An 18900-nucleotide genomic window follows, 5' to 3' on the forward strand; every position below is an offset into this window, starting at 1 on the left:
CTCTCTCTCTCTCTCTCTCTCTCTCTCTCTCTCTCTCTTTCTTTCTTTCTTTCTTTCTTTCGACAGAGTCTCTCTGTGTTGCCCAGGCTGGGAGTGTGCAGTGGCACGATCTTGGCTCACTGTGACCTCTACCTCCCAGGTTCAAGCAATTCTCCTGCCGCAGCCTCCTGAGTAATTTGAACTACAGGTATAAGCCACCATGCTCGGCCTTAATTTCTCTTTTTTCTTTTTTTTTTTTTGAGACGGAGTCTCACTCTGTCACCCAGGCTGCAGTGCAGTGGCGTGATCTCGGCTCACTGCAACCTCTGCCTTCCGGGTTCAAGCGATTCCCCTGCCTCAGCCTCCCGAGTAGCTGGGACTACAGGTGCACACCACCATGCCTGGCTAATTTTTGTATTTTTAGTAGAGACAGGGTTTCACCATATTGGCTAGGTGGTCTCAAACTCCTGACCTCATGATCCACCCACCTCAGCTTCCCAAAGTGCTGGGACCACAGTCGTGAGCCACCGCGCCTGGCCCCGGCCTAATTTCTTTATGTATGATAATAAAATTACAATTATATGCCTTCAGAAAGTTTTCTGTGCAGCTACTCAGAAGGGTGAAGTGGGAGGATCACTTAAACCCAGGAGTTGAAGTCCAGCCTGGGTAACACAGCAAGATCCCATCCCACCAGATAAATAACAGTAAAAAGAAAGTTTCCTGTGAACTTGCAGAACAATATGAGGAATATGATCCCATTTTGTCAAAAAAACAAAAACATGCATGTATGCATGAAAATATTATAAATATATAAATTTATTTAATTTATACATTTTAAATATAAATAAATACATATATATTTGTTTTTGAGACAGGGTGTCACTCTGTTGCCCAGGCTGGAGTGCAGTGGAGTGATCATGGCTCACTGCAACCTGTTTCTCCCAGGCTCAGGTGATCCTCCTACCTCAGCCTCCAAGTAACTGGGACTACAGGTGTTTGTCATCACACTCAGCTAATTTTTAAATTTTTCTGTATAGACAGGGTTTCGCTATTTTGCCCAGGCTGTTCTGGAACTGCCAGACTCATGTAATCACCTACCTCGGCCTCCCAAAGCGCTAGGAGTACAGGTATGAGCCACTGCACCCGGCCTGCCTAGCTAGCTAGCTAGCTAGCTAGCTAGCTAGCTAGCTATCTATCTATCTATCTATCTATCTATCTATCTATCTATCTATATTTAAAAGTCTGGAATGATACACCAAACTATTAACAAAAATTACCTCTGGAAACAAGAATAAAGTGGCCAGACATGGTGGCTCATACCGGTAATCCCAGCACTTTGGGAGGCCGAGGCAGGTGGATCACCTGAGGTCAGGAGTTCGAGACCAGCCTGACCAATATGGTAAAACCCTGTCTCTACTACAAATGCAAAATTAGTTGGGCATGGTGGCGCATGCCTGTAATCCCAGCTACTTGGGAGGCTGAGGCAGGAGAATCACTAGAACCTGGGAGGCCTCCAAGGCTGCAGTGGGCGAGATTGCACCACTGCACTCCAGCCTGGACAACAAGAGTGAAACTCCATCTCAAAAAAAAAAAAAAAAAAAAGAAAAGAAAAGAAGAAAGGATAAGACAAGCTTTTAAAATAGTTAGCTAAAAACATTTTTTACAACCAACACGAATCACTTTTATAATTAAAAGTTACACCTCCTCCAATGAAGATCTAAAAACAATAAAGAATGAAATCAAGGTTGTGTATTACAGCAAGCTGAACTCTGGTGAAGAGTATCTTTGAAAACTGAAATGGATACTTACCTAATTTCCCTTTATTCTATGTCTTTTTCATTGTCCCTGTACAGAAATATAACCATTCTGGCTGACAAGGATTTAAAAAAATGAGAGAAATATAACCGTATTAAAAGTCAAGTCCCTAGAGGACATGTGTCACTCTGTGGCTGCTCACCCTCTAGTCATCCTTCTAATGGCACATCCCATGCATAACTGGCAGATATGCATTCCCATGCATTCACCAGAGATACTGATTCTGGGGTGGCCTTTGCCTTTTACCAACTCCCCGGGTAATAGTTTGTATCTGAGAACCTACTGATTTTGGGTTACTGTATGAACGGCTATGCAGTGAAAGAGGAACTGGATTTGTTTTCTGTGACCACTAAGGAGACATATTTTTGCTTAGCAGAAGAAACAGCTTCCAAAAAATCAGAATTGTCCCAGGATGGCTGCCCCATGGGGTGAGTTTCCCATCAGTGCTGGTGTAAAAGGAGGAACATACAGGGCTTCAGGGGAGTCTGCTTGAGGCTGGGGGTTCACTTTCAAATTCTCGGTTTATGTGACTCTTTGGGTCTCCAAAAATATAAAGAAAGCTTGAAGAAAAAAGCCTTCAAACTCAGGGTTTTCCTAAATTTTAAGTAGGGGCCATGATTTACAATAAATGTAACACCAATTTTCAAAAAATTTTCTGATTATAAAACACATATTCATTGCAGAAAATTTTTAAAATACAGAAAGTTATAAAGAAGAAAAAATATAAAAATCATCATACCACTGAACGATATACACTTTCTGTTGTATCTCCTGGCTTCTTCCCTTCTATAAACATATCACACTACCTTTTTTTCATTTAACAATAATTGTGCACATGTTCCCATGCAATTAAATACTGTAGAAACAGAATAATAATATTCCACTTTATGGATATACCATAATTAAGCCATTTTCCTATAGTTGAATATCTAGGTTGTTTCCAATTTCAATTATAGTCTTCTAATTACCAGGAAATCACAAGTGCTATTATACAATTTTTCAAATATACACAAACAATATAACTACTGTTTTGAGCCTCTGTGTAACTGTCATGCATTCCAGTGTACACTAAGTATTAGATAAATACAAGTGTACTTACTATAATAAAGTGTTGTTTGAAAAAAATAAACCTAAGGAATAATGACACTTTCCAATTGTTTGAAATACATTTGTAGACAAATCCCAACTGTCTGATTCTAGCTTGTCTAAAAAACCCAGGTAATATCAGTGGAACAAACACAAATATATAAGTCACAGCATTTAAGCCCAGAAATTAAAGATGGAAGAAAATATGACCCTTATGTTTTCACATCAAGTTGAAACTGTTACAATTAAATTAAATTAATTAAACACAACTCATTTCAGCTGGCACTACAATGCTGAACACAATCACAGAGATTTCTTGTTCTTTACCTGATTAAGATGGCAGAGCAAGGAGTTTTCTACTTAGTTCCAGGTGAATTCTTCACATTTCCTGGCTTTTAAAACAAAAGAAAGAGCTTGAATGCAGTTTGAAAAGAAATAGTGCAACTCCTTAGTGTCCTGAGTATTTGGCTGAACATGAACATTAAAAATTATTACGCGGGACAGGGTCAAACTATTTTATTGAGGACTTGGGGGGTTGTTGAAGAAAGGCTGAGGAGGACAATGAGATCCCACATTCTCGCAGTTGCCGACCATTAAATATTATTATACTGCAAAGTGATCCATCTCTCAGTAAATTGAAGAAGTTACTAGGGCTCTCTGAGGGCCCTGCTGTAGAATGACTTGGGCAGAGAGAGCAGGAAATAAAGCGCCATTAATCCTCATTATGCAGATTCAGCCAAACAGTTGATTCTATTAAAAAAATCAATATATCTTCCTATTTTATTTCCTGAAATAAAGGTTTTACACCTACGGGAAGGCTTCCTGTAGGTATTTACTCCATGCGTTATTCACCATTATCCACCATAGGGGCCAATCCACAAAACATGTTTACTGTGAAAGAAGTTAGACCACACCCATTCTGCCTAGTGGCCATCCGGGAACATATAATTAGGTCATGTAATCCATAAGAAGCAGTGTAAGAAAAGCTTCTAGTGGGAAAAGTTCACGTGCTAAACTTTTAAGGCCTTACTTTCTTTTCTATATGTTTTTTAGACTTTAATTCTCAAAACACATTAATAGAGATCAGATGGCAGTGTGAAAAACAGGAGGCTGCAGCTGGGTGGGCTACAGTGCTATGATTCTGTTGTATAGACTTGGAGCAGTTTCTCCCGGTGCCCCTCTTTCATAGTTATTCATGGTTGAAGGAAGGGGAAAAGGTGAGAAAGCAGGAGCACGTGACTAACCCTGTCATTTCAGAGCACGGTTTCTAGGCAACTTTGGGGCTCCCTGGAGTGGCTGAGAACTGGTCTATAAGTACTGTTTTATATCCATTGTCCCAGCATAATTAATAGTGTCCCCTTTCACTCTCAAGAGTATCCTGGTTTGCCGCGTGTGTTGGCTCACGCCTGTAATCCCAGCACTTTGGGAAGCCGGGGTGGGAGGATCCATTGAGCCTAGGAGTTCAAGACCAGCTTGGGCAACATTAAAAAAAAAAAAAAAGTTTTAAAAAAATGAATATCCTGGTTTTGATGATAAAGTATATGGTCACCACATCCGCTTGATGATGGAGTTCTGGGAAACAAGGCCATACGAACTGCTTGGTGGACCAATGATCAACAGACAATTCTCAGCTCTACTTGACATTCTGAACAGGAGTGCTACAGGACTGAGAATCTGTGCCCTTCTCCTCCAGAGCCACTCCCCACCCCGCCTCCTCACATGCATGCACACAAGCGAACACACATACACATACGTGAACACACACCCACCGACACCCCAGAGGCCTTTTTGCTGTTGCTCGAAATTGCCACACTCCCTATTGGGACAAGACCTTTGCAAAATATACCCCTTGACCAAGACCAGTCAATCCCAATTTTTGCCTAGCTAAATGTTATTCATCCTTTACATCGAGGCTTTCTTTGTACCCTGTCCTTCAATTTTGCAGAATCTTCTATTCCCTTTCACAGCACTCATGTACTTCCTGATTGTGTAATTATTTCTTTCATGTTTGAGTCTTTCATTAATCTGTAAGCTTCATGAGGGCACACTATCCCTAGGGCCTCCTAGCACATACTATTCAAATATTCGTTGCATAAACAAATCGAAAGCCGGGGCAGTGGCTCACATCTGTAATCCCAGCACTTCAGGAGGCCGAGGCAAGTGGATTACTTGAGCCCAGGACTTCAAGATCAGCCTGGGCAATGTGCTGAAATCCTGTCTCTACAAAAAAATACAAAAATTAGCCAGGTGGGATGACACATGCTTGTGGTCCCAGCTACTCAGGAGGCTGAGGTGGGAGGATCATTTAAGCCAGGGAGGTTGAGGCTGCAGCAAGTTGTAACTGCACCACTGCACTACAGCTTGGGCAACAGAGTGGGACCCTGTCTCAAAACAAACAAACAAATGGAATGGGGTAGAACTTAGAGATATGATGACTGTAAAAAAGTTTGGGTTTCTATTTTCTTAACACGTTCATGAACACGAATAACACTTTCTGTTAGCAAAATTAAAACTTTAAAAAAATCAAAACATTGATTTCTAATTAGTATGACTGCCATGTGAAGGCTGATTGCCAGCCAAACCTTTGAGGTACAGCAGCCTGCTGAAATGTCTGGGTCCCTCACCAGATTAATGAAGAACAAGAAGAGAGAAAAAAAGGCTTATGAGGGCCAGCGAGATAATCATGTCCAACAATTGGGTCTGGCATAAAAACAAGGTGGTTCTCGGCAGGGCGCAGTGACTCACACCTGTAATCCCAGCACTTTGGGAGGCCGAGGTGGGCGGATCACCTCAGGTTGGAAGTTCGAGACTAGCCTGAACAACAGGGAGAAACTCCAACTCTACTAAAAATACAAAATTAGCAGGGCATGGTGGCGCATGCCTGTAATCCCAGCTACTCGGGAGGCTGAGGCAGGAGAATCACTTGAACCCAGGAGGCGGAGGTTGCAGTGAGCCGAGATCACGCCACTGCACTCCAGCCTGGGCAACAAGAGCGAAACTCCATCTCAAAAACAAACACACAAAAAACCAAGGTAGTTCTCTACCTAAATATAGTTTAGGTCTGAATTAACATACTGCTTGCCAAATACTTCCAATGATAATCTTATATATTCTACTATCTATACTCGCCAGTACCTCAATCTCAAAAAAAATAAGATGCTAAATTCACAAGCTTTTTTATCTTTTGGACAATAAGAAAATGAGCAAACAAAAGCATTCTTCTGATTCAGGAAAACAACTTTGTTGCTAGGAAAATTTCCTTGTTTGGTTACATATCACTTACAGTATAACAAAACATCACAGTCCAATATCTCATTAAAAAAACATTGAGCCCATCCACCGCCCTATTACAAATCAGATCTCTCTTGGCAGAGAACTCCAAGATCTCAGACAAAACAACATTCTGACTTCAAAAAACAGTTCGTGATTTAGCACAACCCAGAAATCAATTTTTTTTTTGCATTTTCAGACAGAGAAACAGTTTTATCTAGAATATTTTATAACTTAACCATTTTAATACATATCTGATTTCAGTTTTTATTTTCTTACCACGTCCATGAACACAAATGACAACTTCTTTTCTTTTGAGACAGAGTTTCCCTCTGTCACCCAGGATGGAGTGCAGTAGTGCAATCTCAGCTCATGTAACCTCCACCTCCTGGGTTCAAACGATTCTCCTACCTCAGCCTCCCGAGTAGCTGGGATTACAGGCGCCCACTACCACGCCCAGCTAATTATTATAGTTTTAGTGGAGACAGGGTTTCACCATGTTGGCCAGGCTGGTCTCAAGCTCCCGACCACAGGTGATTCACCTGCCTCGGCCTACAAAGCACTGGGATTACAAGTGTGAGGCACTGTGCCTGGCCACAAATGACAATTTCTGCTAGCAAAACTGAAACTTTTTAAGAAAATCAAGACACTGATTTCTAATTAGTATGCCTGCCATGTGAAGGCTGATTGCCAGCCAAACCTTTGAGGTACAGCAGCCTGCTGAAATGTCTGACTCCCTCACCAGTTGAATTATTTTCAACAATTACTTAACTTCTCCAAAATGCAGTTTCCTCACTTATAAATGGAGATAATAATAGAACCCACCTCAAAGACTCTTCCTGAGCAAAGAGCTTAGCGCCAAGGACCAAGCTCACAGCAAGTAAGTGCTCAATAAACATTATCTATCCTATATGGTAGGCCACTTTATTTTTTGGATGAAGAAAATAAAAGGTAAGGATAAATGACCTGTTAAAGATCCCAACAAAATTCTAGTTTACTGGATGAGTAGGCAGAATAATGGCCCCTCAAAGATGTCTTCTATTTCTGGAACCTGTGACTGTTACCTTACATGGCAAAAGGAAATTAAGGTTGCATTGGAATTAAGTTTACTAATCAGTTGCCCTTAAAATAGTGAGATGATCTTGGATTATCTGGGTGGGCCTGATTCAAGCATATGAGTGCCTGTAGTCTAAGAGGGAGGCAGAAGAAGGGGTCAGAGGGGGGACCTGCAAAGGACTTGCTGCAGGCTTTGACAATAGAGGAAGGAAGCTGGAAACAGCCCTCAGCCAGCAAAACAGACCTTGGTCCTACAACCTCGAGGAACTGAGTTCTGTCAACAATCTAAATGATCAGGAAAGAAATTCTCCCCTAGGGCCTCGAGAAAGGAACGCAACCCTGCTGACACCTTGATTTAGAATTGGACTTCTGACCTACAGAACTAAGATAATCATTTGCATTACTTTCAGCCTGTAAATTTGCAGTCATTTATTTTGGCAGCAATGGAAAACTAAAACAATGACATAAGAACTCCTGACTACAGGGTATGGTTCCATTTTCTATTAGTGGACATTATCTTCTCAGGCAGAAGCGAAAATGTGCAGTATCACATGAGTGGTGGTTAATGACTATCATGTGGCTAGAGTCCATCCATTGCATATGTTCCTCACACAGATAACCTTACTTAATCCTCAAAACAGCTCCAGGAGGGACTATGCCAGTTCCCACAGTGCTGGGGTAGCTTCCCAAGGTTTCAGGGCTAGTTAGAGGCAATGGTGGGGTAGGAGTCTGGTGCTCCTGCTCCTCAGTCCACTGGAAAACGCTGTATCCTGCCCACTGATACCAATAGTGCATTCCTTTCTAAGGAAGAGATGACAATTATTATTCAGGATTTCTAACTTTTCGTTTTGCTAAATAATGGTGTTTTTTAAAAAGAAAGAAAAAATCATTTCAAAATCATTTCCTAATACCTGTAGTTCTTAGAATTTTAGACAGCAAAAAATTACAAAGAACACAAATTCATAACTTTGTGGAAAACCCATCAAGCTGTCATTTAAAAAAAAATACAGTGGTAAGAATAATTAACATGACATCTGCCCTCTTGGCAGCTTTTTAAGCGTACAATACAGCACTGTTATCTATAGGCACGATGTTGTGCAAGGGGTCTCTAGAACTTATTCTCCTTGCTTGACTAAAACTTTGTTGATTACCAACTCCCTATTTCTCCCTCCCCCAATCCCTGGCAATTGCCATTCTATTCTCTGCCTCTATGAGTTTGACTATTTTAGATACCTCATACAAGTAGAATCATGCAGCATTTGTCCTTCTGTGACTAGCTTACTTCAAAGATGAACATTTTAAAACCACATGACTTACTTTCAGCCAAACTTTGCTGTGTTTAGAGAGCCGAGGAATTTCTAATGGAGGAAGAAAAAGCAGTGCATGTTTACTCAGGGTGGTGGTTGCTGCTTCCCTTTCATTTTCCTGCTGAGCCAGCAAGGGCCTGAATAAAACTATTAACAGCTCAGCTTTAGAAGTTCTGCTCAGTTTTCATGTTGGTAACAGGTTTATGCTTCTTTATTAATTTCCTGCCCTTTAAATAATTAGTGTTGGCCTTTAACAGTCATTCTACAATTCTGTGATAGTAATTTGTTGCATTAAAAAAAAAGATAGTGAAAAACTAAAATATGATATTTATTGAGACATACTGCTGTGTTTAGCTAATTATAAGACAACTCTAGGCCGGGTGCAGTGGCTCACACCTGTAATCCCCTTCGAGGCCGAGGCAGGGGGATCACCTGAGGCCAGGGGTTTGAGACCAGCCTGGCCAACATGGCAAAACCCCGTCTCCACTAGAAGCACACAAAAAAATTAGCCAGGTGTAGTAGTGAATGCCTGTAATCCCAGCAACTTGGGAGGCTGAGGCGGAAGAATCGCTTGAACCCAGAAGGCGGAGGTTGCAGTGAACCAAGATGGTGCCATTGCACTCTAGGCTGGGCGACAGAGCGAGACTCCATCTCAAAAAAAAAAAAAAAAAAAAAAAGACAACTCTAGTCTGGTGCAGTGGCTCACGCCTGTAGTCCCAACACTTTGGGAGGCTGAGGTGGGTGGATCACTTGAGGTCAGGAGCCCAGGACCAGCCTGGCCAAGATGGTGAAACCCCGTCTCTACTAAAAATACAAAAATTAGCCGGGCGTGGTGGTGCATGCCTGCAATCCCAGCTACTCGGGAGGCTGAGGTAGGAGAATTGCTTGAACCCAGGAGGTGGAGGGCGCAGTGAATGAGATCGCACCACTGTATCACTGCACTTCACCCTGGGCTATAGAGCAAGACTCCGTCTCAAAAAAAAAAAAAAAAAAAAAACAAAGACAACTCTAAAAGAGCCATCTGTGACCTTGAGGACTGACACCCACAACTGGCCTTCATCTCTGATACTGAGACCTTGGGTTAGGACTATTCTGAAAGGGTTTCAGATTAGCAATGGACAATCAATAAGTATTTCATGCTTTTATTAAGCTCCCAGAGTCAAAGAGTGAAAACCATAATGGAAAAGGTCAATAAATCAACATGAAGAACTTCTGATCATCGAGACACCAAAACTGAAAAGACAAGTCATATTGAGAAAAGACATCTGCAAACATCTGGCCGAAACTATTAATATCTAGGAAGAAAATAAAGAACCCTTATAAATCAATAAGGGACAAATGACCCATATAAAAAGTGGCCAAAAGACATGAACAGGAATTTCAAGAAGAAGTCAATAAACCTGTGAAAAAATGTTCAACCTCATTAGTAATCAGGGCAACGTAAATGAAAACCACGATGCGAAATTCTGGGAACATCTTCACATGCTAGATAGTGAGGTAACCATCCAGACTACTTGGGTCATGTCAAGAGGACTCAGAACCAACTTCCACTAACAAAATGGGACAGTTTGAACTTGAATAAGACCAAGAATTACAAAGCATTCAAAACTATCAAATATGTTTAAATCTATAAACCCATAATGATTTTTAATTTATTATTTTAAGAAATGGTCTCAGCCAGGCGTGGTGGCTCATGCCTGTAATCCCAGCACTTTGGGAGGCTGAGGTGGGCAGATCACGAGGTCAGATCAAGATCATCCTGGCTAACACGGTGAAACCTCGACTCTACTAAAAATACAAAAACATTAGCCGGGCGTGGTGGCGGGCGCCTGTAGTCCCAGCTACTTGGGAGGCTGAGGCAGGAGAATGGCGTGAATTCTCCTGCCTCAGCCTCCCGAGTAGCTGGAACTACAGGTGCATGCCACCACGCCCAGCTAATGTTTTTATTTTTTTTAGTAGAGACGGGGTTTCACCACATTAGCCAGGATGGTCTTGATCTCCTAACCTTGTGATCCACCCGCTTCGAACCCTCAAAGTGCTGGGATTACAGGCGTGAGCCACCGTGTCTGGCCCTATTTTTTTGAGACAAAATCTCACTCTGTCACCCGGGCTGGAGTGCAGTGACGTGATCTTGGCTCACTGCAACCTCCACCTCCCAGGTTCAAGTGATTCTCCAGCCTTAGCCTCCCGAGTAGCTGGGACTATAGGTGCGTGCCACCACACCTAATTTTTTATTTTTTGTAGAGATGGGGTTTTACCATGTTGGCCAGGCTGGTCTCAAATTCCTGACCTCAGGTGATCCACCTGCCTTGGCCTGCCAAAGTGCTGGGATTACAGGCATGAGCCACCGCACTTGGCCGATATTTTTAAAGAAAAACTAACAGGTGATCTTCTGAGGAAAGGGAATGAATTCATTATTTTGAAACTGGATAAATAAGAGAAAAAAAATCAAGTAATTATCTTGTTTTTCCTATATAAACTATAACCGGGTAACTAGTAGATAAGGGGTTCTTTATCAAAATATTTCAGCTAATATGAAAAAATGAAACAACAGAAGTAAAACATCACCATTTTCTTTTTTTTTTTTTTTGAGACACAGTCTTGTTCTGTCACCCAGGCTGGAGTGCGGTGGCATGATCTTGGCTCACTGCCACCTCTGCCTCGCAGCTTCAAGCAATTCTCCTGACTCAGTCTCCTGAGTAGCTGGGACTACAGGCACGTGCCACCATGCGTGGCTAATTTTTTTTTTTTTTTGAGATGGAGTCTTGCTCTGTCCCCTAGCTGGAGTGCAGTGGTACGATCTCAGCTCACTGCAAGCTCCGCCTCCTGGGTTCACACCATTCTCCTGCCTCAGCCTCCCGAGTAGCTGGGACTACAGGCGCCTACCACCACGTCTGGCTAATTTTTTGCATTTTTAGTAGAGACAGGGTTTCACTGTGTTAGCCAGAATGGTCTCAATCTCCTGACCTCATGATCCATGTGCGGCTAATTTTTTTGTATTTTTAGTAGAGCTGGGGTTTCACCATGTTGGCCAGACTGGTCTTGAACTCCTGATTTTTTTTTTTTTTTTTTTTGGAGACGGAGTCTCGCTCTGTCGCCCAGGCTGGAGTGCAGTGGCCGGATCTCAGCTCACTGCAAGCTCCGCCTCCCGGGTCTACGCCATTCTCCTGCCTCAGCCTCCCGAGTAGCTGGGACTACAGGCGCCCACCACCTCGCCCGGCTAGTTTTTTGTATTTTTTAGTAGAGACGGGGTTTCACTGTGTTAGCCAGGATGGTCTCGATCTCCTGACCTCGTGATCCGCCCGTCTCGGCCTCCCAAAGTGCTGGGATTACAGGCTTGAGCCACCGCGCCCGGCGAACTCCTGATTTCAAGTGATCTACCCTCCTCGGCCTCCCAAAGTGTTGGGATTACAGGTGTGAGCCACTATGCCCGGCCAGTATCACCATTTCTATCCCCCAAAGATTCAATGGGTCTAGGCATTGAGCATCCACAGCTGCTAAAACAAAAACAAAGCAAAAACCAGACATATGTGCCTACGTGGATCTAGAGCCTTGCCAAAAGAATCAAACAGGATCTGGATCACGTAGCCTGTGGATCCAGCTGCCAATGTGCAGCGAGTACAGAGAACTCGTTAAACTACAGCATAAACGTGTGCAAAACCCAAACTGTTAGAAACTCTATAGGTGACATGTGCCAGATTGTTTTAACAGATAAACTATAAGGAAGTCAACTCCAAAATATGGAAGGGGAGCCTGTAGATTAAGAGAGACTTAGAAAGAAAGAAAGAAAAAAAAAAAGGCCGGGCATGGTGGCTCACGCCTGTAATCCCATCACTTTGAGAAGCCAAGGCGGGTGGATTGCCTGAGGTCAGGAGTTTGAGACCAGCCTGACCAATATGGTGAAACCCTGTCTCTACTAAAAATACAAAAATTAGCCGGGTACGGTGGTGTGCGCCTGCGGTCCCAGCTACTCGCCAGGCTGAGGCAGAATTACTTGACCCCAGGAGGCAGAGGCTGCAGTGAGCCGACATCACGCCACTGCACTCCAGCCTGGGCGACAGAGTGACACTCCATCTCAAAAAAAAAAAAAAAAAAAAAAATCAAAAGTTGTTTAAGGCAAGTACATTATTGGGGCAACTAGGGAAATTTGAACATGGGCCATATATTAGATAACATTTGTGTAAATAATGAAGTGTCAACTTTCCTGAGTACAATAACAGTGTTGTGATTATATAAATGAATGTCCACGTTCTTTGGAAATACATGCTGAATTAGATACAAATGGAAAATGCAATGATATATACAATTAATTCTCAAATGGTTCAGGAAAATAAAATATACTCGTGTGTATTAACACCATGCATAGGTAAAAAATAGATTATGCAAATGTAGCAAATGTTAGTGAATCTAAGTGAAGGGTATATTCATTGTACTAGTCCTGCACCTGATTTGTAGTTTTAAAATTTTCTCAAAATGAAAATTGGGAAATAAAGTAAAGCCACATACACATATACTCCACACTGAAAAACTCTTTTAAAGTCACCAGACTGGCAAAAATGGAAACAATTACTTGGCATCATCTAGTAAAACTGAAGATATGCAGACCCTATGAATCAGGAACCCTGGTCTAGAAAAACTGTTCACAAATTATGAAGCCATGTTGTGTTGTAATAGTAATATACTGAAACCCACCCAAGGAGCCACCAACATGGGTATTTTCCCATAAAGAAAATACGACCAGGCACGGTGGCTCATGCCTGTAATCCCAGCACTTTGGGAGGCCGAGGAAGGCGGATCACCTGAGGTTAGGAGTTTGAGACCAGCCTGACCAACATGGTAAAACCATGTCTCTACTAAAAATACAAAAATTGGCCAGGGATGGTGGCGCATGCCTGTAGTCCCAGCTACTCAGGAGGCTGAGGTGGGAGAATTGTTTGAACCCAGCAGGCGGAAGTTGCAGTGAGTCATGATTGCACCACCGCACTCCAGCCTGAGCAACAGAGTGAGACTCCATCTGTTAAAAACAAAAACAAAAACAAAAACAAAACAAAACAAAACAAAAACACAAAGAAAACAGTCTACAGCAGTGAAAATGAATGCACTGCTGCCATACATAACCCATAAACAAAATGTTAAGGGAACAAAACAAGTTGCAAAACAATATGTAGTAAGACCCACCTAGATAAACTTATATATATATAATATGTTTATTTAGACTTAAATTTGGTATATTTTTATAAAGGCAAAACCAGGCAGGCTCAACTACAGTATTTCAGAATATATACATATATGGTTAAACTGGAAGAAAAGTTTAAAGAAAAACAAGGGGATGAAATAAAATTCCAGATAGTGGTTCCCTCTGGGGAGACTTGGGGGTGAGGGGACCCATGGAAGACCTGAAAGGCACTGGTAATTTCCTTTTTTTTTTTTTTTTTGAGATGGAGGCTTGTTCTGTTGGCCAGGCTGGAGTGCAGTAGCACGATCTCGGCTCACTGCAACCTCCGCCTCCCGGGTTCAAGCAATTCTCTGCCTCAGCCTCCTGAGTAGCTGGGATTACAGGCACCCGCCACCACGCCTGGATAATTTTTTTGTATTTTTAGTAGAGATGGGTTTTCACCATGTTGTCCAGGCTGGTCTTGAACTCCTGACCTCGTGATCCACCTGCCTCGGCCTCTCAAAGTGCTGGGATTACAGGTGTGAGCCACCGTGCCTGGCGGTAATTTCCTATTTTTAAAGGTAGATGATTGATTGGTACGTACATGGTCATTATAGTGTTGGACTTTAAACTGTATACATACGTTATATATTCTTGTAACTTAAAAGAAAGCCCCAGACTCTACCAAGATGACAATATTTCTGGACACACCTATATTTGCTTCACAGTTCTGACAAAAAGTTCATTTTAACTGAAGCAGATAAATTCCTCTTAAGTAACCAATGATGACAAACTGAAACACCACTTTATTGGTAGAAGACTCAGCATAAACATTTAGAATTATTTCGTAAGAGGGAAAAGGGATATGGCAGAGCAGCAAAATGCCACAGACTTGTTTGGGGTATTTCAGAGTAATATAGCCCCATGGGAAAAATACCGTTATGAATTGTGCCATCATTCCTAATTTAAAAATTTTCAGTGCCCTGTTTTATGTATGTATGTAGATATGTATTTAGAGACCGAGTCTCGCTCCTTTGCCCAGGCTGGAGTGCAGTGGCACAATCTCAGCTCACTGTAACCTCTGCCTCCGGGGTTCAAGTGGTTCTTGTGCCTCTGCCTCCCAAGTAGGTGGGATTACAGGTGCATGCCACCACGACTGGCTAATTTTTGTGCTTTCAGTAGAGACAGGGTTTCGCCATGTTGTCCAGGCTGGTCTCAAACTTCTGGGCTCAAGTGATCCACCCATCTCCACGTCCCAAAGTGCTGGGATTACAGGCATGAGCCACCACACCTGGCCAGCACCCTGTTTTAAACACAATGTCCACAATTTCTCTGACTATGTACAACCAAAAGCCAGTACATCTGTTACATGATTAGAATACAAACAATTGGCTGGGAGCAGTGGCTCACGCCTGTAATCCCAGCACTTTGGGAGGCCGAGGCAGGCAGATCACAAGGTCAGGAGATCAAGACCATCCTGGACAACATGGTGAAACCCCATCTCTACTAAAAGTACTAAACCCCGTCTCGACTAAAAATTAGCCAGGCATGAGGCCATGCACCTGTAATCCCAGCTACTCGGGAGGCTGAGGCAGGAGAATGGCTTGAACCCGGGAGGCAGAGGTTGCAGTGAGTTGAGATCGTGCCACTGCACCCCAGCCTGGGCCACAGAGCAAGACTCTGTCTCAAAACAAAAACAAAAACAAAAACAAACAAACAAACAAAATATATATATATATGAATTAGATGATACCTAATTGAGACTGGTAATTAAAGCCAGACTTGAAAACCAACTCCCTTGAAACAAGCTAAGAAACAAAAAAGTCTCCTTCATGAAGTGTCCCTTAATTCCCCTCAATGAAGACAAGATATCTTCATCCAAAAATCATACCTTTTTTTCTGTGCCTTTCTTCTGGCATTTATCACATTTTACCTTGTAGTTTGGTCATATGCTTTCCTCATCTCCTTTACTAGATTATGAATTATTTGATAGTCTATGAAGAGAATATACTCAGCTCCAGGGTCCCAGAAAGATTCATTTTCCAGGGTAGCTTAAATCTTAGCTCTCATTAAAAAAACAAAAACAAGTCCGGGCCCGATGGCTCACGCCTGTAATCCCAGCACTTTGGGAGGCTGAGGCAGGTGGAGCACCTGAGACCAGCCTGACCAACATGGTGAAACCCCATCTCTACTAAAAATACAAAAATCAGCTGGGTGTTGTGGTGTGGGCCTGTAGTCCCAGCTACTCAGGAGGCTGAGACAGGAGAATGGCTTGAACCCGGGAGGTGGACACTGCAGTAAGCCAAGATTGCGCCACTGCACTCCAGCCTGGGCAACAGGGTAAGATTCCATCTCAAAAAGAAATAAATAAACCAAAAAATAAAAAACAAAAACCCCCCTGAAGCCCATGAAATCTAAAGTGGGGGTGAAACAAGATCAACAAAAAACAATGACACTTCATTATATCAAGTAATTCCTGAACTCTAAGAATATTGAACTTTGAATTAATAGGGCCCTCTGCTATTTTTTCCTTTAAAACTTGTAATAGGCCAGGCATGGTGGCTCACGCCTCTAATCCCAGCACTTTGGGAGGCCGAGGCGGGCAGATCACGAGGTCAGGAGATCGAGACCACCCTGGCTAACATGGCGAAACCCCGTCTCTACTAAAAATACAAAAAATTAGCCGGGCATGGTGGCGGGCGCCTGTAGTCCCAGCTACTCGGGAGGCTGAGGCAGGAGAATGGCATGAACCCGGGAGGCAGAACTTGCAGTGAGCCGAGATCGCACCACTGCACTCTAGCCTGGGCGATAGAGCAAGACTCCGTCTCAGAAAAAAAAAAAAACTTGTAATAAAAATTTAATGCAGTCAACATCAATTTTATTACCTTTTATTTTAATTTTATTTTTTTTGAGACAGAGTCTTGCTCTGTCGCCCAGGCTGGAGTGCAGTGGCATGATCTCAGCTCACTGCAAGCTCCGCCTCTTGGGTTCATGCCATTCTCCTGCCTCAGCCTCCTGAGTAGCTGGGACTACAGGCGCCCGCCACCACGCCCAGTTAATTTTTTGTATTTTTAGTAGAGACAGGGTTTCACCGTGTTAGCCAGGATGGTCTCGACCTCCTGACTTCGTGATCTGCCCACCTCAGCCTCCCAAAATTGTGGGATTACAGGCGTGAGCCACTGCGACCAGCTGTTTTTTTTTCTTTCTGTTTTTTATACAGGGCTTCACTCCCATTCCCCAGGCTGGAGTGCAGTGGGGTGAACACAGCTCACCACAAACTCCACCTCCTGGGCTCATGAGATTCTCCTGCCTCAGCCTCCCAAGTAGATGGGACTACAGGTGCATGCCATCACACCTGGCTAATTTTTTTTTTTTTTTTTTTTGGTAGTTTTTGTAGAGACGGGGTTTTGCCATATTGCCCAGGCTGGTCTTGAACACCTAGGCTTAAAGCGATTTGCCTGCCTCAGCCTCCCAAAGTGCTGGGATTATAGGTATAAACCACTGTGCCTGGCCCTGATTTTATTACCTTCTACTGAGAACAGACAGCTGTCAGTAAAATTATGCTTGGAGAGTAACAAACAGGAGAAAGTCTTAAGTTCTCAATGACTCTGAAGAAGGCAAGGGTATAAAGAGAGAGAGAAACACAAACCAATTAAAAATCTTTATCACCTCACTCCAAAAAGATCTGCATACAAATTTGAGTAGTTTTAATATCTAATGTTTTCAAATTATCAGAAAATGTTGGCCTGCTTAACTGGTATTCTAACCACAGTCCAGTTGCTTCTGCACTGGGCTGAATTCTTAGCGCAGTCAGAGAATGCTGTTTCCAAGCCAGAGGCTCCCGCAGCCCCCACTTTAGCTTTGGTGTGCGTGTGTGTATGCACAGACACCACAGTGAGCACTCCAGGGAGCCTACGGGACTCCCTCCAGCTTTGGTGTGCCTCAGTCTGCAGTCACACCACAATGAAGGCTCGCAGTTGAGGCTTTTAGGCTCACTTTCCACATTTCTGTCTAGGGCTGTGTAGAGATTTCTTGATATTTTACTTCCTTTCCCATATAAAATTTAGTGGGCATTTGTTTTTTTGTTTGTTTTTGTTTTTTTGAGATGAAGTCTTGCTCTGTTGCCCAGGCTGGAGTGCAGTGGTGCAATCTTGGCTCACTGTAACCTCCACCTCCCAGGTTCAAGCAATTCTCCTGCCTCAGCCTCCCAAGTAGCTGGGATTACAGACGTGCATCACCATGCCCAGCTAATTTTTGTATTTTTTTTAGTAGAGACAGGGTTTCGCCATGTTGGCCAGGCTGGTCTCGAACTCCTGACCTCAGGTGCTCCACCCGCCTTGGCCTCCCAAAGTGCTGGGATTACAGGCGTGAGTCACCGTGCCCGGCTGCATTTGTTAAGGAATTTTTTAAGAAAGGAAGCTTCCATAGAAAATATCAGAGAAATAAAACAAACAACAAACAAAAAAACACCTATGAATGTTTACTCTTTAAAAGGGATTGCCAAAAGACACTTGATATTGGTATAGTATTTCCTATTCAAGAGCTAGTTTAAATAGGCTCGAGAGGGACTAATTCCTTTAGAAACCATCAGTATAAAAAGTAGTGGGTTTTTTTTCTTTTTCATTTATTTATTTATTTATTTAGAGACAGGGCCTCACTGTGTTGCTCAAGCTGGAGTGCAGTGGCGCAATCATGGCTCACTCTATTTAGCCCCTTACCTTCTGGGCTCAAGCAATCCTCCCACCTCAGCCTCCCAAAGTATGCTACCATGCCTGGCTAATTTTTTTATTTTTTGGAGAGATAGGGTCTCACTATGTTGCCTAGGCTGGTCTCAAACTCCTGGGCTCAAGTGATCCTCCCACCCTGGCCTCCCAACGTGCTGGGCGTGAGTCACTGCACCTGGTCAAAAAATGAGTCTTAAGATTTCACTGGGCCGGGCGCGGTGGCTCAAGCCTGTAATCCCAGCACTTTGGGAGGACGAGACGGGCGGATCACGAGGTCAGGAGATCGAGACCATCCTGGCTAGCACGGTGAAACCCCGTCTCTACTAAAAAATACAAAAAACTAGCCGGGCGAGGTGGCGGGCGCCTGTAGTCCCAGCTACCCGGGAGGCTGAGGCAGGAGAATGGCGTAAGCCCGGTAGGCGGAGCTTGCAGTGAGCTGAGATCCCGCCACTGCACTCCCGCCTGGGCGACAGAGCGAGACTCCGTCTCAAAAAAAAAAAAAAAAAAA

The 18900-nt window shown here is 43.2% G+C and overlaps 1 protein-coding gene across 2 annotated transcripts in view; it reads right to left on the bottom strand.

Moving 5' to 3' along the window:
• Positions 1 to 18900, bottom strand: part of APOO (apolipoprotein O) — an 80079-nt gene that overhangs the window by 2910 nt on the left and 58269 nt on the right. Inside the window, exon 8 of one of the 2 annotated variants that reach the window (XM_025372162.1) lies at positions 3208 to 3272. The exons of the other annotated variant lie outside the window; for it this stretch is intronic. Coding sequence (XP_025227947.1) covers positions 3237 to 3272 — 36 coding nt within the window. The 3' untranslated portion in view covers positions 3208 to 3236. The remainder of the gene's footprint in view (positions 1 to 3207; positions 3273 to 18900) is intronic. 2 annotated transcript variants of the gene reach the window in all.

The sequence above is a fragment of the Theropithecus gelada genome, chromosome X (assembly GCF_003255815.1).
Source record: "Theropithecus gelada isolate Dixy chromosome X, Tgel_1.0, whole genome shotgun sequence".
In the NCBI taxonomy this organism is placed as follows: domain Eukaryota; kingdom Metazoa; phylum Chordata; class Mammalia; order Primates; family Cercopithecidae; genus Theropithecus; species Theropithecus gelada.